The sequence below is a fragment of the Gopherus flavomarginatus genome, chromosome 22, assembly GCF_025201925.1.
Source record: "Gopherus flavomarginatus isolate rGopFla2 chromosome 22, rGopFla2.mat.asm, whole genome shotgun sequence".
Classification (NCBI taxonomy): domain Eukaryota; kingdom Metazoa; phylum Chordata; order Testudines; family Testudinidae; genus Gopherus; species Gopherus flavomarginatus.
Genome location: NC_066638.1, coordinates 5,919,790 through 5,945,306, shown reverse-complemented (window position 1 = coordinate 5,945,306; position 25,517 = coordinate 5,919,790). Strand labels below are relative to the sequence as shown.

General features: G+C 56.2%; 1 protein-coding gene across 10 annotated transcripts in view; it reads right to left on the bottom strand.

Moving 5' to 3' along the window:
* Nucleotides 1-1,383: 1,383 nt before the first annotated feature.
* Nucleotides 1,384-25,517, bottom strand: part of KCNQ4 (potassium voltage-gated channel subfamily Q member 4) — an 84,330-nt gene continuing 60,196 nt past the window's right edge. For 5 of the 10 annotated variants that reach the window (XM_050932415.1, XM_050932421.1, XM_050932425.1 and 2 more), the window contains 6 exons: nucleotides 22,085-22,141; nucleotides 15,404-15,621; nucleotides 14,763-14,865; nucleotides 11,221-11,352; nucleotides 9,428-9,560; nucleotides 5,335-8,721 (listed from right to left, as the gene is read on the bottom strand). In XM_050932415.1, coding sequence (XP_050788372.1) covers nucleotides 8,503-8,721; nucleotides 9,428-9,560; nucleotides 11,221-11,352; nucleotides 14,763-14,865; nucleotides 15,404-15,621; nucleotides 22,085-22,141 — 862 coding nt within the window. In that variant the 3' untranslated portion in view covers nucleotides 5,335-8,502. The other 5 variants (XM_050932420.1, XM_050932418.1, XM_050932419.1 and 2 more) reach the window with 5 other exon arrangements.

Below are 25,517 nucleotides of genomic sequence, written 5' to 3'. Positions count from 1 at the left end.
TTCCCAGCCTCTTCCTGCGTTTGTGTCCAGTGCAGCGATCAGCCCAGATACCACTGTCCCTGGAGGGGTGTGAATGGGGGTGACAGCTGGGCAGGGTGCAGTACTCTGGGCAGGGGCAGGGTGAGTAACGCTTCCTGGTGTTTTCTGGACTGTCAGCTAGATCTGTGCTGCTGGGGGTCCCTGGGTGCCCTGGGGCCTCTGCCTCAGAACAAGACCCCCCCTCACCTACTTCCCCACACAGCCTATCAGTGAGGTGCAGGTCTGACCCGGTGCCTGGTCCGAACCTCTCACTCCCCTGGCCAGTACAGAGGAGGGAATCTCAACAGCGATCTCTCCATCTGACACAGAGACACCGAATGGCCTCAGTGAAGATCTAGTCTCTAATCTCCCCTCAGTCTTCCTGTCCCAAGAGTCGGTGAAGAGGGTAACAGTCAGAGGAAAACTGAGGCAGGAGAGCCTCAGCCAAAGGACAAGGACCCCAGGAGACCGACGCACCCCCTGAAGGGAAGCTGGCTGATCCAGGGTGACTCTGGGCTAACAAAGGGTCTTTACAAGTCGCTTCTCTCCCGCCAGCTTTTCTGGGGAGGCCCTGAGAGTGCAACAGGGAGCACGTGATGGGCACGTGGCGGGTACGAGAGAGCGTGTGAACGAGGAACAGAGGGGTGGGCAGAAAGACAACTATGATCTTCCAGCCTGGCCTCCTAGGTGAGGCCAGAGAATACGGGACCAAGCCCTTTGATGGTGGGTGGATGGAGGAGGACAGCTGGGGACAGACAGACAGACAAATGTACAGGGGAAGAGAGAGAAAGTGTGTGTGTGTGGGGTGCAATGCATGCTGGTAGGTGGAGATCTCCTCTCTGCCCCCCATGCGCCCTGTCCCGAGTGAACTTGGGGGCCAGACACCCCATCTATATCCCAGCCAAATGCTGCTGTCCCGTAGCTCTCCCCCCGCAAGCAGACTCATCCTGAGCGGGCGAGCAAAGATCACTCCCCATGTGCTGGGTGATGCCTGTGGCGCAATCAGGCAGCCTTTTCTCCCCACCCACGGGTGAGATAGGGATCATAATCTCTGCATGCACCGAGCACCTGGGCGGGTGGGCGGACAGGCTGTGGCCAAAGAACGCTGGGTGCGGGGACTTGCTGCTTTTGGGAGAGGCTCTCGGAAATGGCTTGAGCCAGTGGCCTGCAAAGGCTCTCAAGGGAAGGGGGGCAGAGGGGAGGGCTTTGTCCTCGTCCAAAATCACCCCGGACGTGGACCAGAAGCCACAGGACGGGAGCTGAGCCAGACCATCCCAGATTTCCAGCACTCCACAAGCTCCAGACCCCAGGCCAGCCAACGTATGTGAGGGCAGCATGGCCACCCGCCCTAGTGGGGAAGCAACTTGCCACTTGCCTTGGGAAGGGGTCTGAAAAGTGCCCAGTGGGGTGCCGGCCGGGTCCTCAGCCTGGGTGTGTCGTTTGGTCCTTGGGCAGGTCAGATACGGTCCCCTTCAAGCAAGGCATGGAGAGGAGACAGGGCCACATGGAGGGAGGCGCTTTATTGATCACACCTGCACAGCAGGGCTCTGACCAGCCCTGGCTAAACTCCCATCCCAGCATGCCCTGCGCTCCCTATAAAATCTGGGGTGGAGCGTCTCAGGCAGCCCCCCCGGCTGGCTGCTCCAAAGTCCTGGTCCCGGATCTAGAGGGAATATTACAGGTTGTGCCCCTAGGAGTTTATCCCCTAGGGACAATTTACCTGCCCAATCTCTCCCCACCTCTCCCCCAGAGGGCAGCCCCATGTGGTTGAGCCCCACGACAAGGTGACTGGGCTCTCGGGAGCATCTAGCACCCCAGCTCTCTGACCCTATTTGGCTTGTTCTTACATCATGCAGGTTGGGTGCAATATCACACCGTGTCCTCCTGGGGGCGCTGTGGGGGAAAGAGCCTGAACTGCCCTGCTCCTGTAGTTGAATTCAGCCACGAAGCCCGTTATTTTTCCGACTGGGCCGCTTACAATAAGCAGAAAAGAGACCGATTGGCAGGGTTTGGTACTTGATCGCCCCTGGCTCCCCCTTCAAAGCTCTGGCTCCGCAATAGGCTTGGCTCCAGCCAAGCGGGACGGACGGGTGTGTCTCGCTCTGGCCCCTGTGGTCCTGGCTGGGGTGCGGAAGGAGGGTGTCCCCCAAAGGCCCAGGCACTAGTGCTCATGCCCAGCTGTTCCAGAAACACTGGGGCATCCCGCAGATTTGCTGAGCACTGCCGGAAAACAACCCTGGGCTCTTCCCGGAGCCCCGGCAAAAGTTCACGGCCCCAGCGGGCTCGTCAAAGGCGGCTATTGTCCCTGCCCCCGGCAGATCCGTGGCCTGTGGGGGATGGAGGCGGAATAGTTTAGCAAGTGCAGGAAAGAACATTGCTGGAATGTGAAGGACTTGGCATGTGGCAGACTCATTCCTAAACAAGTGGGGAACATGTTAGCTGGCTGGACACACGGCCAAGGACAGGGCGGACAGGGTATTCCCCTGGACTGGTTCCCCTTTGCGAGCCAACCAAAGGGAAGGGATGATTCCTGTCCTACCCCCAGAGCAGCCACCTGCCCTTGGGCTTGACAGGCGTTGGTGCAAGCCAGGAGGCTGGGAGAGGGAGGGGTAAGGAATTTGCAGTACCTCTGGCCCAGATGCTCAAAGGTATTTCAGTGCCTAATTCCCAATTGGGGGGGGGGGGGGTGGGAAATCTGGGCCTCTGTGAAGCTGTCCAAGCAAAGCGCCTGGTTGACAGAAGCTGGGGGCTCGGCACTCTACGACAGTCCTGGGGAGTGCCCCCGGGACAGGGGCTGCGAGGGATGCCCGTGCCGTGCGAGAAGCAGGTGTCTCTCCCACGCAACCGATGGGGCAAACAATTCATGAGGCCTGATCAGCCGTGCAGAGCCTTCTGCCCTGCGTTAAGCTCTGGGCTGGTTGTCCAGACTGCGGGTGCAGCCCCCCACCCCGTCACACCCATCCAAAAGTCAGCCAGGCTGCACGCATCCGGCCCCGTTCCTGTGCAGCAGCAGCGCTGCGTCTCTCCATTGTTTGGTGGGGGGGATTCCATCTGCACCTGCCTGAATGAGCCTTTAAACTGGAGTCCCCTGGCAAGGCAGGAGGGCGGGGATGAGCAGGAGCCTGAGCACACCTGGAAAGGAGCTTCCAAGACTCCATGCTAAGAACAACGGCCCCTACCCCGGCTGATTGATCCTGGCTGGTCCAGGGCCCTGTGGTGGGGCCATGCTGCCGTTTGCCAGTCTGGACATGCGGCAGAGCCACTCAGCTCGTCGGCCCCAGGCGCTATCTCCCTCGCCAGCAGCCAGCTCTGGGACTACCAGGCAGGAGGGAGGGAGAGACACAAGGGGGAGGGACATCCTGTTTGTAAAGCTGTCCCAGGATCGCACCATTTTGGTGCATGGTGCCAATGGGCTGTGCACTGCACCATGCATGCTGCCTTGCACACTGTTACAATGTGTCACATTGCGTTGCCCAGTGTGGTGTTGCTGGGTGTTACATTGTGTAGCATTGCGTTGCTCAGCGCTGTGTTGCTGGGTGTTGCATTGTGTAGCATTGAGTCGGACAGTGGGGTGTTGCATTGCATAGTATTGCATTGCTCGGCGCGGTGTTGCTGGGTGTTGCATGGCCCATCAGGGAGCTGCAGGGACTTGCATTCCACCTCACTGTGGTGTGCACCGCTCACTCGCATGGCAGAGCATTGCACACGTGACATTGTGCAAGGCCATGATGCTGGGTCTGTCGTGCGGTGTTGTGCTCTGGGGGGAGCAGGCTGTGCAGTCTCCTGCTCCTTCCCTGACCCCAGTTCCCAAGTATCCTCCACTCCCTCTCTGAACATTAGCCAGCGATTCGGACCCAGGTAGGCTCCAGGTATGAGGCTGCATAACCCCAGCCTGCAGCATGCCCATACTTTCCTCAGCCTGCCCTGCCCATGTGCTCACTCTCCCAGTGGGCACGGACCCCAAGCCTTTGCTGGCTGGTCCCCAAAGACCTGATGAGCCGGTCGAACTTGCCCAGCAGCTCGAGGCAAGGCAGCCCCCAGGGGCTGAACACGTTGTACGTGACACAAGCCAGCCTGGCACTTGTGCAACACCCTCTCCGGCGGGATGAGTGTCCCTGACCCCCGCTGTTACGTGCCAGGGCAAGCCAGAGAAGAGGAGGGGGCCTGTGGGTGAGCCGCTTACTTGAGACGCGGCGCGCTCCTGCTGGGACCAGGCGGCACCCTCGGGCAGCCGGGGAATGCCAAGGGCCCAGTGACTGCAGCAGGGGAGGCTGGGAAGCTGCTGATACCAGGAGGTGGCGGGGATGGGGTGGGGAGAATTGGTCCAGGTGCCTGGGGAGGGTGGGGGTCACATTCTTGAGATTCCTCGGCCCAGCGCAGCTCCCTTGTGGCTGGTTGCTCAGCTGCCTGCGAGCCCCAGGGGATGGGTTTGGAGCCCTCTGTGCGCTGCACGAGGCTTCTGGTAGCTCCGAGTTACGCCACCAGCTCCTCAGCCGGGCGCTGCCCCCCTACCACAGAGCCAGCGGCGACAGTGTCCCAATCCTGGCAATGGTGAGGGTCCCCCCGTGGGCGTCGCTGGCTCCATGATTTCACTCTCCTGCCAGTGCTAGAAATACCCTGATGGCGCAGCTGGCCGACCCCTCAACTATGCCACCCGGTGCATCACCCCTAGGAGAAAGGGTGGCCTGCCAGAGCAGGGAACTGTGAGACAGGACTCCTAGGTTCCATACCCAGCTCTAAGGCAGAGGAGGTTAATAGTTAGGGGCTAGAGCAGGGGTCTTGGGCTCTGTTCTACCACTTTCTCTGTGACTTTGGGTGAGTGACTCTCTGTGCCTCAGTTTCCCCATCTGTAGCTCAGGGGACGGATGCCCCACAGGGGAGGGGCTTGGGTGGTTAAATCAGCGTTAGCAAAGGGCTTTCAGTGCCCCAGGCGGAAGGGGCTATTAGCTAATAAATACGCCTTCCTATGGAGACGGGGGCTGGGAGCAGCTCAAGACCTGGGGCCTGATTCTCCACCAGCTCAGGCTACCTGTGACTTCCCTTGAGCTGAGTGACTGATACCCTGCGGGGCGGGATGGAGCTGGCCTGGGACCCCGAAATGTTGCCCTCCAGGGTGGCCCCACTAGCATCACTGTCCGGAAGCAGTAGAGGGCCGCAGTGACTCTGGCATGGGTCTGGGGCGCCACCTACTGGGGCAATGAAAACGCGACTGAGGGGAGTCCCCCCCAGGTCCCTTACGGTCAGGAGCCGCCTGTGGAGGGCTCGAAGAGGAAGGAGGAGGCAGGCAAGCAGCCGTCTACGTAAAACTTTAATGAAACAAATAAGTTAATAAGTTAGTAAAGTGAGGTAACTATCTTCGTCTCGGCAACAAGGGTTGCTGGGAATCACCTGGAGGGGTTTCCTACTTCGTCTCCTTTGGCCGAAGCCTTGGCCCTCTGCCCCCGCCCCCGCCCGCATCCCCATCCCATACAGACACGAGACACGTCTGCTTCGGAGAGGAGGGCCGGCGTCTGCCCTCCCACGCCGCAGCGTGATGGGCACCATGCTCGGGGCAGGGGCCTGGGGCGGAGGGTCTCGATGCACAAGTCAAGACACATGCTGGAGCATGCAAGCAGGTTGGGATGAGACTGGCTCCGGGCAGGGGTCTCCGCAGGGGCGGGCGACATGCACTGCCTAGGCATGGAATGCAAGCAGGACGCAGCTGAGCGGGGAGGGTGCCCCCCATGCCCTAGCTCCAGTGCACGGCCCTACAGCAGGTGCCTCTCCCACTCCGCCGCCGGTAGATCCGGGGAGTTGGCTGGGAGCTGGGGGAGGGAGGTTATACTCCTCTCACATCCACCCCTTTAGATACCTGCTGGGGTGGGTGAAGGGAGTGGGAGGTCCTTTTGACCTGACCTATGCCTCCACCATCGCAAGAAGGGCTCTGAAGGTCAGGGAGCCTCCAGGGGTGGCGAAAGGAGACATTGGTGGGGCCAGGGGCTGGCGAGGCCCCCGCTCTGCCAGGGAATGGCACAGCAGCACGCATGCGTGGGAGGGCACGTTCCAGAGCCAGTTCTCAGCTGAGCACTTGCAGGCTGGACAATCGCCCAGCCATTCCCAAGAGACACCCCTTGTGCTAGCCTCCTTGCAGGACAGGGCTGGCCCTGAGCAGCCCCACCCCCTCCCTCCATCCCTCTCCAGCAGGGGAAGCTGCTGGTGGGGAGTGGGGGAGAAGGCAAGATGCAAACCCTTCATGTCGAAATTCAAGAGCTGCTCTTGGCCACCCCGGACGGCTGGTGCCTGATGCAACTGAACTGCAGGACGGGGCAGCGCTGCCCAGACATGCAGGGGTTTGCCTCAGACCGAGGGGCAGGGGGACAGAGCGTGCCTGGTGATGCTGGAAGACATTTAACTGCATAGGAGGGGTAATGCGCAGGCATGAGAAACACATCCCACCTCTCCTTCCAGGCAGAGATCCTGCGTTAGGGGAGATCTGTCCCCCACCAGCCCCACCTACCCACCCCCACGGGAGCACCAGCAGATGTGGGGAAACAGTGGTGTTCAGATTGGGAAGAGGGCCCCGGGTTCAAAGCCAAATCCATTCCAAGATGGATTTGCCAACACTGAAATCTCAGGGCTTTGGCCACCTTGGGCCAAAAATATCCCTCTTATCCTGATGGGTTTCAGTCACACTCGCACCCCCACCAGAGAACAGGCCGGGGAAGGGGTTCCGAGTCCAGGCCTGACCCAGGCAGCTCCAACTGATACTGAATATTCCTGACCGCAGAGGATGTGCAAGGGAAATCAGGGCTCTTTGGGGAGCCAGAGTGGGGGCTAAGGCCCCCATCCTGCAGTGAACTCCCTTACGGCGCCCACGGGGGATCGGGGCCCAGGGTTTGAAATGAATGGGCTATCAATGGGGAGCGGGGGAGGGCAGGGTCTATGGTGCTGAGAACACTCAAGCTGGATGACTAAGGACAGCAGGTATCCAAGTGAAGCCCCGTGCCCGGCTCTGGCGGGTGAGGCTGTAGAAGGGGGCAGGGGAGAGAAGCGATCCAGTTGGGGAACCACCTCTGGGAAAACAAGGTCTGGAGATATTGGGTACCCTAAGCTACCAGTGCCTCCCGTGCCACTAGATGTACGGAAGCCACAGCAGGCAAGCCGGGCTGCCTGAGCTGGCCAGACTAGCCATGGTGGGGGAAAGAAGAGCTAACGCTAAGCTACAGCATCCTTACCCTCCTCCTGGCTGTGCCCACACCCACCTATGCACCCCTCCTCCCCAGCAGCCACGTGCAATGGACCAGATCCAGGCCTGCTGTTAACTCCACGGACTCATGCAACAGGGCTGCATTTGGTCCAATGGGCCAGTTACCCCCTTTCAAGTCAAGGGCCTGATCCAAAGTTCATCTGAGTCCGTCCGCCAGGCTCCAAAGGCGCAGCGTTCGCCCCGTGAAACCCCACTGACTCGAGCAGCCCCGGATCCGGCCCCAGGGGCGCGGGGTAAACACCTATTGCCTAGGCCGACGGGCGACTCGTCCGCCCCACCCGTCGGGATTGAAGGTTGCATATCGAAAAGCTGCCGCGCAGACGGTTCCACTGTGTGCATTGAGTTACAGTCCCGGCAGCAGGATTTGGAGCCCCCTGCTTGCTGGGAGATAGGAAACGTGGTAACGCCCCCCAAGGAGGCAAAACCCAGCCATTCCCCAGCTCTTTCCTAGGTCCGGAAGGAAGCACATTCAGTCGAGTCACAGTGCCCCTTGTTTAGCACTGGACAGTAAAGGGTTATCTAGCCTTGCATAGCTGGTAGTAAGAACCCTGCTCTGGCTCCCAGGAGGGGCAATGGCGTAGAGCTGCAGGGTGAAGAGATCAGAACCGCCAGCCTTGGAGTTCAGAAGCTCTCAATCATTCCACACCCTGGGTCAAAGCTCATTCCAAGGACGGTTCCCAGAGAGGCTCTCAGAAGAAAGACCGAGTGACAAGGTGTGCTGGCCCATTGCATCCCTGGCCAACTCGCCCTCCCACTGCCTTGGAGCAGTGCCACCCCAACCAGGGATGTGCTGGGAGAGGGGGATTTTCTCTGCGGAGAAGACTGCCTGCAGAGGACAGAGTCTAGAGAGGCTGATCCTATAAATAAAAGAGCTTCTTAGATACCAGGCATTTCTCTCCTCGGTGTTGTAGGTTTAACGCTTCAAGACACTCTCAATGCTGCATCCCCTGGGGTCCTGGCCGCAGCTGGCTCCCAGGTGCTGAATACTAGTTGCTTAATAATTCCTGCTTGTGCACGGTCAGAAGGAAGACTTGTTCAAGTAAAATCAAGGTGAGGCTCATAGTGCATCAGGACGCATTAGACGAGGCCGCGTGGTCCCCAGCCCAGAACCTGGCTGGGTTCCCAGGTCGGTCTCCTTGCCTGCTAGTTATCAGTGTGTCTGTGTACAAGAACGTTCACTACCAGGCTCACGACCGGTCCCCCCAGCTCTCCCCCGGGACCTGTGCTGGGAACCCCTCTCAGTCCATGTTGGTGCTGGCCGACCTGGAGATGTTTAAGGTCTGCGCGGACACTGAGATGTCCTCGTGCTCTGCGGGGCTGTGGTAGTCGGAGGTGATGTCCGGGTCAAAGCTGGGGGTCTGCATGGCAGCCAGGGCAAAGGAGTTCGTGGAGCCTTTCTGCAGGCACTGGGAATAGAGGCCCAGTAACAAGTCCAACTTGTGCTCTATGGATTGCACCTGGAGGGGATGGGGAAGAAGAGGAGGGGGATTGAGCCAGGCCTGGTGTAATCGGAATAGGGACTCAGCGTGTGGGGAAGCAGGGGCTCCCCAGATTAAGGGGGGAGCAGGTTGCCTGGTGCAGCAGAAGAGGGGGCTGGAGAGCGCAGCAGCTTTTCACTTCTAGCCAGTTTGGGTCCAAATCCCGGTCAAGTCACATGTGAAAGCATTTTACTAACACGATGAACTGAACCTGTGTAGGTAAAGAGGGGGCCCATTTCATAGCTGAGTAAACAGAGATTAAGTGACTCTCCCAGGGTCACCTGGTGAGTCTGTGACACAGGAACAGGACCTGAGGGTTTTGTTCATGTGAGCAACTTCTACAAAGAAGCTGCCTGTCCGCCCCAGGAGTCCCAACTCCCAGTCCTCTTCTCTGTCCATTGGACCCCACACTCCCCTCCTGGAGCTAGGCATAGAACCCAGGAGTCCTGGCTCCCAGCCCCTCTGCTCTTACCACTAGACTGTTAAAGAAAAAGAAAGTAACGTGCTCTATGATCTAGCTTCTCTTTCAACCGTAACAACTCCAGGACGTGGACGGCCAGACAGGCAGCCAGTCGGTTTCTCTCTGGCTGACACACACACACACAGGCACAGCAAGAGTAGGGGCCGGGCCGCGTGTTCGGGTGCGTGCACGGTGCTGCACATGCCCCCCTGACCTCAGCCTTACTTGTTTCTCCACTTTGACCACTCGGCCCATCATGCTGAGCTCGTCCACCAGGTCGGCCTCGAGGGACTTTTCTCCCTTCTCCCGGGTCTTCTTATCGACAGTGATGGCTCCTCTTCCCACAATCTGGTCCACGCTGTGGGCGAGAAGAAAGGACAGAGGGGCGGGATGGGGAGGAGCAGGAGCTCAGAGTGAAAGGGGCCTTATTGCCAGCGAGAATCAGGCCCGGAGATGTAAGACCCAGAAATCAATGGGAGTTCGGCCTGTACATACCTTGGAGGGTTTGGGCCGCCTGGCCTCCTAGTCACTGTCACTACAGGTTGGAACTCCCTGGAGCCTCTGCACGTCTCCCTTTTTGGGGCCAAAATTCTGCTTGAAGCAGAGGGTTTGGTTTTGATTTTATCCTTTTTTTGGGGTAGGGGTGGTCAGGGCTTTAGGGGTAGAAGGGGTATCAGTACAGGGGTTTGGTGGCAGCAGTGGGGTCAGAGTAGGGGCTCAGAGTGGAAGCGGAGAGCAGTATTGGGTTTTGGGGTGTCAGTGTTTAGGGGTACAAGGGGGTCAATGTCAGGGTTTAGGGGTGTCCATGTTGGGTTTAGGGGTGCAAGGGGATCAATGTCAGGGTTTAGAGGGTCAATGTCTGGGTTTAGGGGTGTCTGTTGGGTTTAGGGCAGAAGGGGTCACTGTCAGAGTTTAGGGGGTCAGTGTCAGGGTTTAGGGATGACTGTTTTGGGGTTTAGGGATACAAGGGGGTCAGTGTCTGGGTTTTAGGGGTGTCTGCATCAGGGTTTAGGGATACAAGGGAGTCAGTGTCTGGGTTTAGGGGTGTCTGCGTTGGGGTCTAGGGTGGAAGGGAGGTTAATGTCAGAAGCATGATTCTTATCGTACAATCTGCAGTTTTGCTCGCTCACTTCTAAGCCCAATGTGAACGACTCCCCTTCACCCTGCCACCCTCCCCTGCAACTTTCTGGGCTTGCCCGTCCCCTACCCACTTGCTGTCTCTTGCTGGACCCAAGGCGTTGCCTGCCTCACCAGGCTGGCTGGGTTCGTGCCTGCAAGATGGCACCAATTTGAACCGTGCCAGGGAGAGGCATTTTCCAATTGGAATCAAACACAAAGTGTTCTCCTGACCACAGTCCCCCTCGGGGGCCCCAGCTACACCCCTGTGCTCGGGATACTCTCAGAAAAGGGCACGGGATGCAAATCTGACCCTTTGCCAGCTGTTGCTGGCTCCCCAGATGGGCCATCTCGTCAGAGAAAACACAGGCCTTCTCGGCCTTTAGTGAGGTTCGGACGTGGGCCCTTCGCGTCTCAAAGCACCAGCTTCTGCTGGTTACGCTAAAGGGTGAAGGCCCAGATTTTTGACGGTGTTCCAGCACTGCACTGCCTAAGTGATTTAGGCACCCAAGTCTCACTTTCAACATGCTTTAGGTACCAAGGAGCCTCAATCCCATGGGCTGTCAGTGGGCTCTTGACTCCTAACTGACGATGCCGAAATGCAGATACCTTTCAATGGTTGGGCCTAAGGGCTCAACCCAAAACTCACTGACAGTGGGTGGCCTTTCCCCACTGATTTCAAAGGGCTTTGGGCCAGGCCAGGCTGGGAGCAGAGTCAAACCTCTTCTCTGGCCCTGCCCTGCACTGGGTGCATGGGGGGTGTCACAGAGCCACTCTCCCAGCGTGCATGACGTCAGCTATTGAATTATGCGGCACCGCGTCCCGCCTGGCCAGGGGCTGTGGAAGCAGCCATTGGACGGGTCCCTGTGGGCTGGGCAGCGGGACCTCGTGCGCTAGCTCACCGTGACTGGAGGCTCTTGATGCGGCCCAGCATGTCGAGGTGGCCGGCTGAATACTGCTCGATGACGTCCTTGACATCGTAGGGCCGCAAGGTCTCCTTGAACTTCCTCTTCGCAACCAGGAACTTCAGGATCCTGCTGGGGCACAAGGGGTTGCCTCAGAGAGGGGTTGTGGGGACGGGTCTGAGCAACAGATGCGACACAGGTCACGGCCCAGCTATCTCAGAGGCCCTAGGACCCACCAGGACAGCTGAAGTCCAACAAGTCCTCAACGGATGGGACAGACTCTCACCTGTGGAACTCCCCACCACTGGATGTTTGGATGACCCCCCCGGGCCTTACCACCGTCAGTGTAAGAGCGACCTTTTGGCACAAGGGCTTTCCCCTTGGAGACCGTGACAACAGACTGGTCTGTCACCTGTTCCAGCTCCCTCAGGGTGCAAGTTACACTCGCTGAAGTGACACGATTGCACCCCTGATGCCCAGAGGTGCACTGTGCAGCCAGCCGTGTCTGTCCCAGCCGCACCATTTTCAGAGCCTGGGAACAAACAGGCACACTGCAGGTGCTGGGGGAGGAGGGGAGACCATCTCTCTGGCCTTTGCAAGATGTCAAGAGCAGTTACCGGATCTCTGCATGCTGCTCTGCTCCCCTCTTGCCGTGGGAAATAACCTGCCTGCCTGTTTTCCGTGACAGTGAAACCTGCCCTGGGAAGGAAGCAGAGGGGAAGAGAATAACCCAGCCTCTAACTGGCTCCCTGCACCCTGGCTATAGTCAGCGGCTCCTTGTCAAACGACTAGCAGCAATGCTGCTAACGCAGCGGAGGGAGAGATGCCGGCAGAGAGGGCTCATTAGCAGGGCCGTGATGGAGGATTTCATAACTCCACAGACACGGTGGTGGTGGGGGAAGCATCTCTTGTGCAAGCAGGCATCGTGAGCTAGCACAAGCCACTTGGGAACCTCAAGCTTGAGCTCTTCCAGCTTGTGTTAAGTGGCTTCAATTAGCTGGTGATGTTAGACATGCATACGCTGCAGGACCAAAGGCCGGCGCTGCGGGAAGGGATGGTGGCATAGACTGGCCAGGGCTAGGACATGTCACAGCATGGAGGAGCGCCTGCTGCTAACTCAGGAAAAGAGAAAAGGCCAGGGTTAGATTTCTCCAAAGCTGCCCCCCTGTTCAGTGCCAGAAAACTGCAGGCACAAGAACTGTCAGCAGGCAGGTAAGTGCCTGGTCTGTGGGTGCAAAGAACTATTGGGATGGGATGGTCACAGCAGCTGATCTTGAAAAACGCAGACAGAATTGCACCTGCAACTGTTTGCATCCATGATAGAACCCAGGAGTCCTGCCTCCTCCCCGCTCTAACCCTAGACCTCACTCTCCTTCCAGAGCTGGCAGTAGAATCCAGGTGTCCAGGCCTCTGCTCTGATCATTAATGATCTGGATGATGGGATGAATTGTACCCTCAGCAAGTTTGCAGATGACACTACGCTGGAGGGTAGGGATAGGGTCCAGAGTAACCTAGACAAATTGGAGTATTGGGCCAAAAGAAATCTGATGAGGTTCAACAAAGACAAGTGCAGAGGCTGCACTTAAAACGGAAGAATCCCATGCACTGCTACAGACTAGGGACCGAGTGGCTAAGCAGCAGTTCTGCAGAAAAGGACCTGGCGATTACAGTGGACGAGAAGCTGGATATGAGTCAGCAGTGTGCCCTTGTTGCCAAGAAGGCTAACAGCATTTTGGGCTGTATAAGTAGGAGCATTGCCAGCAGACTGAGAGACGCGATCATTCCCCTCTATTTGGCATTGGTGAGGCCTCATCTGGAGTACTGTGTCCAGTTTTGGTCCCCCCACTACAGAAGGGATGTGGACAAATTTGAGACAGTCCAGCGGAGGGCAACAAAAATGATTACAGGGCTGGGGCACACAACTTACGAGGAGAGGCTGAGGGAACTGGGGTTATTTAGCCTGCAGAAGAGAAGAGTGAGGGGGGATTTGATAGAAGCCTTCAACTACCTGAAGGGGGGTTCCAAAGAGGATGCAGCTCGGCTGTTCTCAGATGACAGAACAAGGAGCAATGGTCTCAAGTTGCAGTGGGGGAGGTTTAGGTTGGATATTAGGAAACGCTATTTCACTAGGAGGGTGGTGAAGCACTGGAATGGCTTACCGGTGGTGGAATCTCCATCCTTTGAGGTTTTTAAGGCCTGGCTTGACAAAGCCCTGGCTGGAGTGATTTAGTTGGTGTTGGTCCTGCTATGAGCAGGGGATTGGACTAGATGACGACCTGAGGTCCCTTCCAACCCTAATCTTCTATGATGTGTTCAGTTCTCACTGTATCTACTTCATTCCTCTTAATGCCCCACTTCACCTCCCCATTAGAGAACCAACATATTGTATGGGGGATATTTCAACCTTTCTTCCCTCACTCCTTCTCCCAGTCTCCCCCATCCCCGCTCTCTGCAGTTACAGCAGCATTGCTACAGCCTTGGTGCCCCAACCCAGCCAGAAGAGGTGGCTAGAGATAGCGAGGTTCCTGTTTCAGTGGCACTGTTAACAATGGCTCTATTCAGGACAGTCTCTTCAGATGGGTGGGGAGCGGCCAGGGAGCCTGGGCTTGTGTCTGCTATAGGGCACATGCAGACCAGAAAAAGAATTAACCCAGACACATAAAAGCAGGAAGGCTCCTGCGACCAAACCAGCGTCTCCACCAACCCTGCTCCCCCTCCGCCTGCCCCTTTCAATCCTGGGTGCTGGATAGCTCAGCTCCCCAGACCCACGTGGCTACGCAGAAACCAAAACACGCCTGCTTAGCAGAGCCATTCATTTGTGTGAGGGACCCTTACCGGGGAACAAAACTGTTGGCAAATCACTGAAACAGAAAGAGGGGGCGAGACTGGCCAGCCCTCAGCGTGCACAGAAGCTGCAGCTCTGGCACGCAGGTGCAGGGAGTTCTGAGGATGGCAGAGCCCACCTGGGCAAGAACCTGAGCCTTCCCGTCCCCGCCAGAACCTCGACCCTCTGAGGCTCGGAAGGAGCAATGGTCAGGCTGGCATGGAGACGAGGGGAAATGCCATTTGCTGTCGGCACACACTGGATACCACCCTGGCTCCAAATTCCCAGGGTCTGGCTGAAAAGGGGCCTGGGCTGGAATAAAGAGGGCCTGGCCTGGAGCAAGAAGAGCTGGACGCTGCAGAGGTCTGGTGCATGGATTGTGGAATGGGCCACTCTATCGTTTGAGGGTTTCAGGGCAAATTGTTAGCACGGCCTCAGAGGCTGGCACAGAGCTTGCCTGCTCTCCTCCCTGTCACTCTCCCCACTTGCTGGCTGCCCTGACCAGCCCGAGACCTAGTTTCCCCACTGCAGCAGCCAAAACCCTAATGAAGAACCTCCGAGAGACACCCAGGGACAGCTGCCTAGGAGAAGCCCCAACCCAAACCTCCCGCAGGATGGAGGTGGCCAACGATTGCCAGGCCTGCTCCCTGCCATGGGCTGAGAACTGGTACGTGTGGGCGGGCAGGTGCAGGGATGGCTGGTGAGCTGGGCTCACCTGACAGCCCGAATGAGCGTTTTCACAGCTGGCATGATGTCCTCGAAGGTCAGGTCGCACTGGTAGCCCTTCTCCTCAGAGCTCTCCTCCACCAGGCCGTCAACTGAGGACAGAAAACAGGGAATTCCCATAAAGGGCTGGGGAGGTGCTTCCCCCTTCCCAATTCAGGTGTGTTACATGGGGTGCAAACCTCTCTTAGAGTGATTGTCACCTCAGTCCTCTCTCCGCACATGCACGGGTCTGGGTTCGAGGTCTCCTTTGGTTCACCATGAATAACATGGGCTCTACATGGTTCAGCTGTGGGTCCTGTGGCATTTACCACCAGGCTCCTCTCTAGCTCCTCCCAACTGATGACCTCCCAGCATTTCAGCATCTTCACAGGCTTTCCATCCCCCTCTTGGGCAGGCCCATCCCCAATCCACAGAGGGGGAAACTGAGGCACAGAGCGGCAGGTGACTTTCCTGAAGTTGCGCAGCGGGTCAGTGGCAGAGAAACCTGGCATCCTGGTTCCCATTCCTGCGCTCTAGCTACACAACTGCCCACGGAGGAGGCGGGGGGGGGAAGAGTCCATTCTGCAGGGCAACTCACATTGGAAAGACTAGGGTGCAAAATAGAAATGGGGAGGGGGAAATGGGACTTACCCTCCACCGGTGGCCGAGGTTTGAGCCTCAGCGATGCCCGGAACCTGGTGCGGTCGTTGAAGCTCCAGCTCTTCTGCACCTTGGTGGGGCTGGTAGCCTCCTGCACATTCTCGGTGCTGGGGGAGCGGCGCAGGGGCGGTGCCAGGTGCTGCTTTCCCCGGCTGCCCTGCCTCTGCGAGTTGTTGAGGCGGATGCGGTCCTTGATGCCCATTTTGTTGCTGGGGTGGGAGTGGGGAGGACAGCCAGCATTAGCCCGGGGACGAGGAGCTGCCGCTCAGCAGGGAGGGAGGCAGTGCGGAGGCCGGGAACCTGGAGAGGCACATGCGGCTTCTTCCTACTGGAATGGGCCAGACCCTGAGCTCCTTGCTCTGGCCCTCTCCAGTGAAGGCACATGGAGTTTGCCCAGGGGAAGAGCTCAGGCTTTGCCCTAGTGTTGGGGGCTTGTGAATGGGGCTCGCCTGGAGCTGGCCCCGGCCTGGCACAAGTGAGAATCCCTAGATCCAAAGAGCTTGGAGTTGGGCGAGGAAGTCGGATCCTTGGTGCAAACTTTGCAGCTCGAGTGCAGACTCCAGTAGCTGGTGCAATTAGACACCATGGTGCCGCCTCAACTAGCTGGGAAGAGTTTGCATGTGTGTGTGTGCGCGTGTGCACGTGTGTGTTTATATGAGCGTGATTCAAGAAAGCACTTTAGCAAGTGCTTAAGTCCCATTGAATTTAATGGGACTGGAAGCCTCGTGCTTCAGGGCTGCTCTGGATAAGGGGCCTTTCTGAATGCAGATGGTTTATGGTGCCTGTATGCACTGAACTGAAGCAATGATTGACCCTGATTATCTAATAGGGGGAAGGGCGCCTGGGTATTCTACCTGAAACATTTTTCTGACAGCAAAGAGAGTGCCAGTGGGGCGGGGACAGCGGATGCGTGGAGGGTGGAGAGAGACACAGACAGAGCACATGGTAGCTGGGACAAAAACCACCTGGTATGAAATGAAGCCAGACCAGAGACAGCAGGGAGGGGAGGAGACAGACAAACCCCTGCTTCTGGCTGGGCTTTCGGCACACAGCTTCGGCTTTGCTGAGATAGCGAGCCGAGCCCCGAGGGCACAGGGAAGATCCTTGTCTCTTGGATGTAAGGAGCCTGGGGAAGCAGTGGCCTTGGGCTATCAGTAGTGACACCCGCCCCGCCAATGCCCGGAAGCGCATTGTAGTGGAGTAGTCACCTCGCTCCTGCCCGGAGGGGTTAAACCAGCCCTGGAGAGAGCTGCAGAGGGGAAAAGAATGGCTCACTGGGGAAGCAGCCACAGATGGGGCCATGCCCCAGTCAGGCCACGGCTGGCCCTATAAGAGGGTTGAGGGCCAGAGACAGAGACTCTCTCTAGCTGCATGAGAGAGAAGGACCCGGCTGCTTGGGATGCTGAGCAGGGTACCTGAGGTGGAGCAGTGCTGGGGAAGGGCAGAGGGAGCTCCAGCCTAGCATAGCCCCAGGCTGCAGGCCAAGCTAAGGGCTCACAAGAGGGTACTGTAAAAGCAGCAAAGAATCCTGTGGCACCTTATAGACTAACAGACGTTTTGGAGCATGAGCTTTCGTGGGTGAATACCCACTTCCTCAGATGCATGTAATGGAAATTTCCAGGGGCAGGTATATATATGCTAGCAAGCAAGCTAGAGATAACGAGGTCAGTTCAATCAGGGAGGATGAGGGTACTAGGGCTGCAGAGGGGCAGCCCAGATATAGGCAGAGGTGGTTGGTCCAACTCCCCGTTGCCGATGATGAGTGGTTTACAGACTGCTCTCTGCCCCAGGGAATGAGGGCTAGATGGTGACTGGCAGTAGCCACTGAGGCAAGGTGGGGATAGAGGGTTGGGGGTTCCCCTGGGTGGTGAGACCCAGAGCCTGTGGGTGTACTGCAGAGGGCAGAACCCTGAGAGAAAGGGCACTGGGGTCCGGGAGGGACATGGGGGCCAGCGGCAGGTGAGACATCAGCCAGCCTGCAGAGGGCACTCCGGAGGCTGGGGTGCTAATTCCCTGGACGACCAGCAGGAGGCGCCATGCCATGAATCGTCACCCCACCACACATGTCCAATGGGGTAAATAACCTTCCCCACTGCCTCACTCAACCAGGGCCTTGCAGCCTACAATATCCAGCTGATTCTCTTGTCTCCACCTTCCCACCTCTCACCATGGACTGAGAGGCCGGGTCAGGCTCTCAGCAGAGGACTAGATAAAACAACACCATGTGCCGATGGCTAAACTCTGCCCAGCCTGCGGAGTGGGAAAGAGACCCTTTGTCAATTCATTATTTAGGTGGGTCAGGCCCTCATTTCCCTCCATTGGAACGATCGTCCAAATTCTCAACCCTTTTGTGGTTGTTTTTTAAATCCGCCCCTCCACGGAAGGTATGTATTAAAAATAGACTTCGTTTATGTAGGACCTACACCAAAACAATGTTCTGTGCTCACCCCTTGTGGCTGGAGAGCTGCAGCAGTTAGCTCACCCACACAGTCCCGATGGCCACGGACAAATGAGGAAATACAACAAGAGAGACTTAGGCTTGTTGCCACGGAGATGGAAAATTAATAAAAGGCCAAACCGAGGGTTGAAAAAGAGACACAGATCAATAAGGAAACACAGCCCAGAGAGGGTGTTGGCAGACAATGGAGGGCGGAGACAAGGAGTCTGATTCTTGTCTCTGACACAGGGTTAGATCAGCTGCTGAAGTCAGCTGATTCCCCCCCACCCCAGCACACACAAGAGGAGAATCAGGGCCTAAGTCTTTCTGGTTTTATTATTTCTCATTGTTTGTACTGCGGTAGCTCTTAGGAGCCCAGGGCCCAACAGTGCCAGGCACTGCCTATGCCTAATGGTGGCCTTTATAATTCATTACGTGGACGATGTCCGGAATTATCATTCTGGTGGGTTTCCAGACTGCAGCGGCATCCGCATAAAATCCAGCCGGGCCAGAAGGGTAGGTGGGGTAGTAAAGACAGCAGTGGAGGCAAGTATGGGGGGGAAGTCGACCAGGCCTCAATTCAGCAAGGTACTTAAGCACGTACTTACGTGCTTTGCTGAATTGGGGCCCGAGGATGGAGCGAGAGGAAAGCAGAGGGGCAGAGCCCATGAAGGCAGAGTGAGCAGAACCTCAGAAAGGCTTATGTCTGGGGTTTGCTTGTAAGACAAAAACATCGTCAGAATCGGAAAGGGGAAAGAACTTGGAGGTGCTAAGGGACAACGGGTGTTTGCAACACAGCTGGACTCTAAGCCCCAGACACAACCTTAGTACTTACTGCACAGGCTGAAAACAAAGGGAAGGATGGGAATGGCGACAGATGCATGTGACGTGGAAGAGGACAGGCGTGCCAGGCCACTGGAAACATGGCGAGGAGGTGTTTGGATGTGTAGGTTTGGGGGAGCAGGCCTGGCCCAGCCACCGGGGGCTCAAATCAAACAAATCTTCCCATGAGCAGCATCACGTTCTGACTCCAAGCAGCTGGCTCCCCGGCGCACAGAACATCCGTCACAGGGAGCAGTGTGCAGCAGGCCGGGATCCCAAGCCCATCTGGACCGCAGCGGGCTTGGGATCTGGCTCACAATGCAGAGCTTTAACTGAAGCTTGCATCCCTCTCCCACAAGCCGGTAGAGAAAGCTGAGTGGACGACCGACCAACACCCCGCAGGCATCAACTGCAGCTTCTGGACCGCGTGGCATTTTGTCAGGTTCAGAACCTAGAACCTTTTAGAACTTTGGGAGGCTCCGGTTCTGCTCTGGGATCGGGGAGCGGAGAGAGAGACGGAGACACAAAGTTCTAGATGTTCTCGCTGGGTCATAAACCTCCAAAAGCCCGGCCCAGTTCTAGAACCTCTCTTGACTCCCTTTCCCCGCCCACCCAAACCTGTCCGAGTTCTGCCATCGCGTGGCGGGCAGATCCCCAGCATGCCAGCAAGCACGACCGCCACATACCATGCAAAAACGGAGGAGAGCCCTACAGCCCATGATCAATACTGAACAGGAGGGGCGGGGCCTGGTGGTTTGTCATCAGCGATCGGTTCGGTCTCTCGATCGGCCCTTTCGCTGTGGAGAGAACAACATGACCATTTCCGCTTCGGTCTCTTTCGAATGGAAAGGCAGGGGGAGGGACACTAAGTCTGAGCCAGAGATGGGAGACAACCCTAAACATCCCCCAACCCCAGAACATGTCAGAGTGTGGCCCACTGCAGGATTCTGCAGCTCACAGAAAAACATTTTCAGGTTTTCATCCGGATCGGGGAGGGGGTGGAGGGTCCTGATCATTCTTGGGGAAAATAAATCATTTTGCACACACACATACAAATAAAGTTTGCGACATTCACCGCCACTGTGCCCTCCCCTAGCACTTTTCATCCGAGGATCTCAAAGCACTCTACTGTTAACTTAACCTCATCTCTCCCCCTGGAGGTGGGGAAGATTTATTACAGATGGAGAAACTGAGGCACAGAGCCATTAAACAGCCTGGTCAAGGTTACAGAACAAATCAGGGCTGGGAATAGAGCCCAGGTGTCCTGACCCGCTCTTTACTCCACTAACCTTCTGAAAGGAGGGACAGCTGAGCCCTGGTGGTTGGAGCATCTACTCCTCCAAGAGCCAAGCAAATGGGAGTTAAGATAAAATATCAAGGTTGGGTCTCCAAGCCCTCTGCCCAAAGGCCCCAGGACTTCAGTTCTCCCCCACTCCTCAAGAGCGGCTTGATTCCCAGACAGGAATCTGGATTAAACATGGGACAGAGCACCCTCAGCCCAGCCCAGCGGAGATTAACCACCCCTGTTCAGATTCATCATGGATTTGGCCAGGGCTCGATGGGTGATTCACTAACCTTCCAAATGGCAGCATCCGGCCCCAGGGCATGGGGTTCCCACTAGCAATGGCATGACCTCTGTCTCAGGCCAGACAACCCCCGAACAGTGACCAGGAGCGGGCCTATAGCCAGGCAGCCGAAGTCATTGCACATACACAGTTCAGTAGCCACTCTGCTAGCATGGAATAAGCCAGCCAAAGAGACGCTGGTGGCCCAGGGCTTGGCAACCTCTCCTCCAGCTTCTCCACCGTCCTGACAATAAGCTAACGTCACCGTTATACTTGGACGCGAGCTGACTCACCCTACATTACACGGCAAGCCAGTGCCAGGCCAGCACGGCCATCCTTGCTCTCAGGAGAAGCCAGCTCAAAGGGCTACTCTGTATGCTTGTAGACTCTGACGTGGCCAGGGAAGCCGCCCCTCTTTGGGGGTTGCGTGGCAGGTTGTTTTGCTGCATCCAGCAGTTCTGGCAGCTCCTCCTTCCCCTACGCTACAAACTGCAGGCAGCTCCATTGCTGGAACTCTATCCACCAAATGAGGGAAGGGGGCTGGTTTTTGGCCTAGCATCAGCCGGGTGGCTCAGCTCATATAGTAACTGGATAGGGCAGTGTACACTCTTCTGGTCATTGCCCAGGAAGTAGCTCCCAGATGGGTGGGGAAGGGGAGAAACTGGGGTTAATATGGCTGCTCTGGGGAGCCTAACAACTCACAAGCAAAGCTGGCTCCAAAGCAGAATTTCCATCACCGGAAATTCTGAGATTTGGAAACATGCTTTCATTTCAAAGCGGGATGAGAAGCTGAAATCTTGGAATTCTTCGCCCAAGAAAACGTTCCAAAAAGTTTCATTTCCACCAGGTGAAAATGTTTAGTTGCCACTTCATTGTTTTGACTTTTCTCGCCGATCATGAATTATTAACATAAAACCGCATATGTCTAAATAAAAGGTCTGGAGATTTTCCTGCTGAAAGGTCGACGGAATCAATAACGTTCCCACAGAATGGGTCCGTTCCGCTGACCCAGCGTTTTCCAATGGAAACCGATTCCACTGGAAAATTTCCCACTGGCTGTGCTTCTGAGTGTCCATTTGCTAATCCACGAGGGAGTGTGACGGGAGATGGAATTCAAGGGGCTGTAGTAGAGGGGCAGATTGCAGAGAGCGAGGGCTCTGGGTTCTCATTTCCTCCCCAAGCAGTTAAATGAAGCAATCTAGAATAGCTAAGAGGGGTAGATTTTCAGCACAGCATTTCATGGGGTTATAGGCAAAGATGGAGAACACACCCAGACAGGTTTGGAATTTGCAGAACTTCCTCCATCAGATTTTGATCTTTTGCAGAACAAAACCCCAAGATGGTTGGGGTGCAGAGCCAGGTTTTATCCAGATGCCCAAGCTGTATTATGGGGGTTGGATAAACACTTGCACAGTGCTTCCAACACATTCAGCTTATCCACTGTCATGATTCCAGTAAGCAGCGTCCCCATTTTTCAGATGGAGAAACTGAGGCACAAAGCAGTGAAGTGACTAGTCCAAGACCACAGAAGGGGCCAGCATCAGAGCCTACCCTGTACTCTGATCACTAAACCACAAGCCTCTTCTGTTATAATGCTGAAAGTTTTGCTCCATCTCTACCCATACACTTAACTCCCCCATTCAGCTGCACTGGAGATGCACCAGTCTACATACAGGAGAGCAGGCATATCTCCATTACCTCAGCCCTCATTGCAAGGCACAGAGGGACCATCATGCACATCCCCGGCAATCTGCTGCATTCCACACGGGCTCTGCACCCAAAGCAAAAAGAGCCCCCAACACCTGGTCCCCAAACAAGTCATGGGAAGCGTATCCAAGCACGCGATACCTCTGTTTCCAGCTGGCGGGGATCCGAAAGAAATTCCGCTTACTACTAAAGATCTGGCTAGAGGGTTGAGAATAAAAGATACAGAAGAAAAGAAAGAGAAAGTTAGTGAGACAAAAGGGGTGTGGTGCAGGGGGGTGGCCTTGGAGCCCGGCTCTGCTGAGGCTTGGAGCAGTGGCATTGGGTGTGGACATCACCACCTTCAGGCTGGGAAAAGGAGAGCAGCGTCCAGCGAGAAACATCCCCCGGCAGTAAAGCCACAAAGCACGGTGTGGCAGGAAGACTGAAAAAGTAAAGCTGGACCCTGAGAGTCCTGTTCCACGCAGGCTCACATGGCTAAGCAGCGCGTCGGGAGGGTGCTCTGTCGACGAGAGAGGGCTTTGTACGTGGAAGTTAACAGAGAAGGTGCCAGCAGGTGGCACTCAGGAATACATGGCAGAGTCTGATCCTATATAGCCCAGGCAAATAGATTCTCCAGTGCAGCTGTCTCCTCTGAGCTCTTCAAAATGGTGTCGGCGGTGGGCTCAGAGCCCTCGAGGGCCCTGCCCATACCCTTGTCATGGTTTGATGCATCTCCCCTAAAGAGCCCCATTTATCGAAACAAAACGCTGCTGGCCAATTTGACTGGCGGGAAGAGCCCTAGGCCAGGGTTAAACACCATCCGAGGAGAGAGGGCCGAACAGCGGGCACAAGCGCGGGCACACCTCTCCTCACCCCCATGAGAGGCCACGCAGAGATCTCTGGCCTTCCGAGGCAGGTGTGGCAAAGCACCCGCACTACAGCCAAGCGACCCACAGACGCCGTGACCCCGAGGTGTTTGGGGCGGGAGTGAACCCACCGGTGATTGCTCCGAGGAGAGACTTTCCCTTCTGACCTTACCCTGAAGGGGGCATCATGGCAGTTCCCTAGATTTTATTTCAAGCCAAGATCTTACTGATGGTGTCGAGTGACCAGGGCCCCCTAAGGTGTGCTGGGAAGGTCCTGTGGTACAGTTCGGAACCGGCTAAACTGCACCAGTGGTGTGTAAGAGGCAAGGAGCACAAAGCACTGTAGTTTGTTTAGGTCCTACATAAACACCACCACATTTCCCCCTCAGGAAGGAGGGAGGAGGTGTGTCAAATTTCTTAGCAATGGAGCTCTCTGTAAAAACAGGTCGTTAGATGGATATTAAATAAAAACAGGTCATTAGACAGATGTTAAATAAAAACAAAAACATTTTGATTCTGAGCAATTCCACCACCACCACCACCACCCACCCCAACCTCCAAGCTACTGTAGCAATATTAGGACAGATCAAAATTTTGATCGCAAGCTACCTGGCAGCATCTCTTTCAACACTACACAGATTATTTTCCGCTCATCCTCCCAAATGGGTTCCCTGACCTCGAGTACATTTCATGGAGCAGCAGCTGAAGAACATCAAAACCTCTGGAAGGAACCTACCGTATGGTGACTCTTTGGGTGGGGAAAAAAATAATACAGGCACTGTGGCTTTAAGAGGAAGGTTACCTGAGACGTAAACACCTGGGGGGCGGTGCATCTTCCTCTTTCCAGCTTCCGGGAATGAATGGGGATGCAAGAGGAATGGCAGGGAGGTGGAGAGGGGGAGGAGAGAAAAAGAAGATGATAATGTCATGAGAGGTGATGTTAGCACAGCAGACGATAGGACCAGGTGGGGGATACATGGACCCTTCCAACAGCATCTCACCTTAGGCCCAGTCCAATCAGGTGGCCATATGCTATGTTGGTCTGGCCCATCGAGACTGCAATACCTGCAGAATTCCAGATACCCTCTAGCATGCCCCAGCCTGAGGCCCCACCGCTAGGCCAGGCACTGAGAACGCTGCTGTTATATTGATGGGGCATAACCACACGTGATTCTCATCTCAGCACCCGTGGGGTGGACAGCAATTGACTCAGTGCCCCCTGGCCCCCTTTGCTTCGGCAGCCCAAAGCATCCAGGCTTGTGTGATCGCAGTGCCATGCTCAGTTCCTGTGCATTGCCTCCAGGGAAGCAGGCCAGGAGTAGGGTAGGGCTGGATGGCATCTTCTCTGGATGACCGCATGGACAAGGAGAGAGATTCATCCTGCATTTCGCCCTAGGGCCCAGGGAGCTGGCTCCGTGGGAACAGGAATGGACTCGCAGCATCTCCAGAGACTCGCAAATGAACCTTCTGGGGGGTTTGACCGAAGTTCCGTTTTTCAATGTTGAGTATTTGTTCATATTCGCCGTGCGTTCCCGGCCTGGTGAAGAGGGAGGGAGCGTCAGCAGATGCTGGAGAGATTCTAACCTGAGTGTCTTCAGCCTGAACGGAAGCAGGGTGCAATGAGCATCCCCGGACTCAGCCCTTTGCACCCCAAGATCTCGATGCTCTTCACAGATGTTGGGGGTCAGTGTCATTCCCCCCATTTTCCAGATAGGGGGACTGAGGCTAAAGGCAATGCAGAATTCCTTTTGTCCAACCCCCAGCCATGGGCTCTAACTATACCGGGCTGCCTCCTGGAAGCTTTTCCCAAAGGAAAAACCAGTTCTTGTTAGGTTTCTATCTCACTTTGCAGACCTCTCTGAATTACAGGCTGCTAAGCCAGTTTGAACCACTGCTGTGGGCTTTGCCTGGGGCTACTTAGTTCTTTTTGTATTCTTCCAAACACAGCATTCCCCTGGGACCGCAGGTCTCCTGGATGCTACCTTCAGGCACTGCATCTGCTGCAAGTGAGCACGTGGGGCAGAGGGCAAGGCCAAGCCCCGGCACGCAGACCTCAACATGAGCCCCCGCTGTCTCCTCTACTGCAGCTCCTGGTCACAAAGCCCCAGGGTCATTACATCAATGTTAGGGCCTGATTCTGCATTCACCGCACCCCCACGACAGGAATGCAAGATTGGGCCCATTCGGTGTCACCACAAGGCAATTTCTCTCTTTGCAGGACACTTCCTAGAAGGATCCTTCAGGGTTTTCCCCAATTTGGAGCTAGAGGGAGGGCTGGTTTCCAGGCGGTTTCGCTCAGATCCCTGCTCGGCACAGCTGACCAGCCTGCTGCAGAAGCACGACACGACTAAGGAGTAGCTGAAGGTGAAGCAAGACCTTGCAATTATGGCTCACCGAAGAAACCAGAACAGAGTTAGCTGAGCCCATGAGCTCAGAAAGGTGAGAGCTGCGGGAGCTAAGCGGTTGGGATAGTCTCATTCCCCCTATTCCTGGCATCATGCATCAGCTCTAATGAACACCAGAGCAGTCCGGTGCTCTGAGAGCTGAGCCAGCTTCTCTTTGTTTCACCGTTCGCCCCCGTTCCTCAGAGTCCCACGAATCCCTCTGGGACATCATGATGCACCTGGGGCAGCAATGGACGAATACTTCGCACCATCCAGCCAACACATCCGCCAAGGGGCCGAATCCAAGAACCGGCTAGGATTTCACAGGCTGTTTTACACATACCT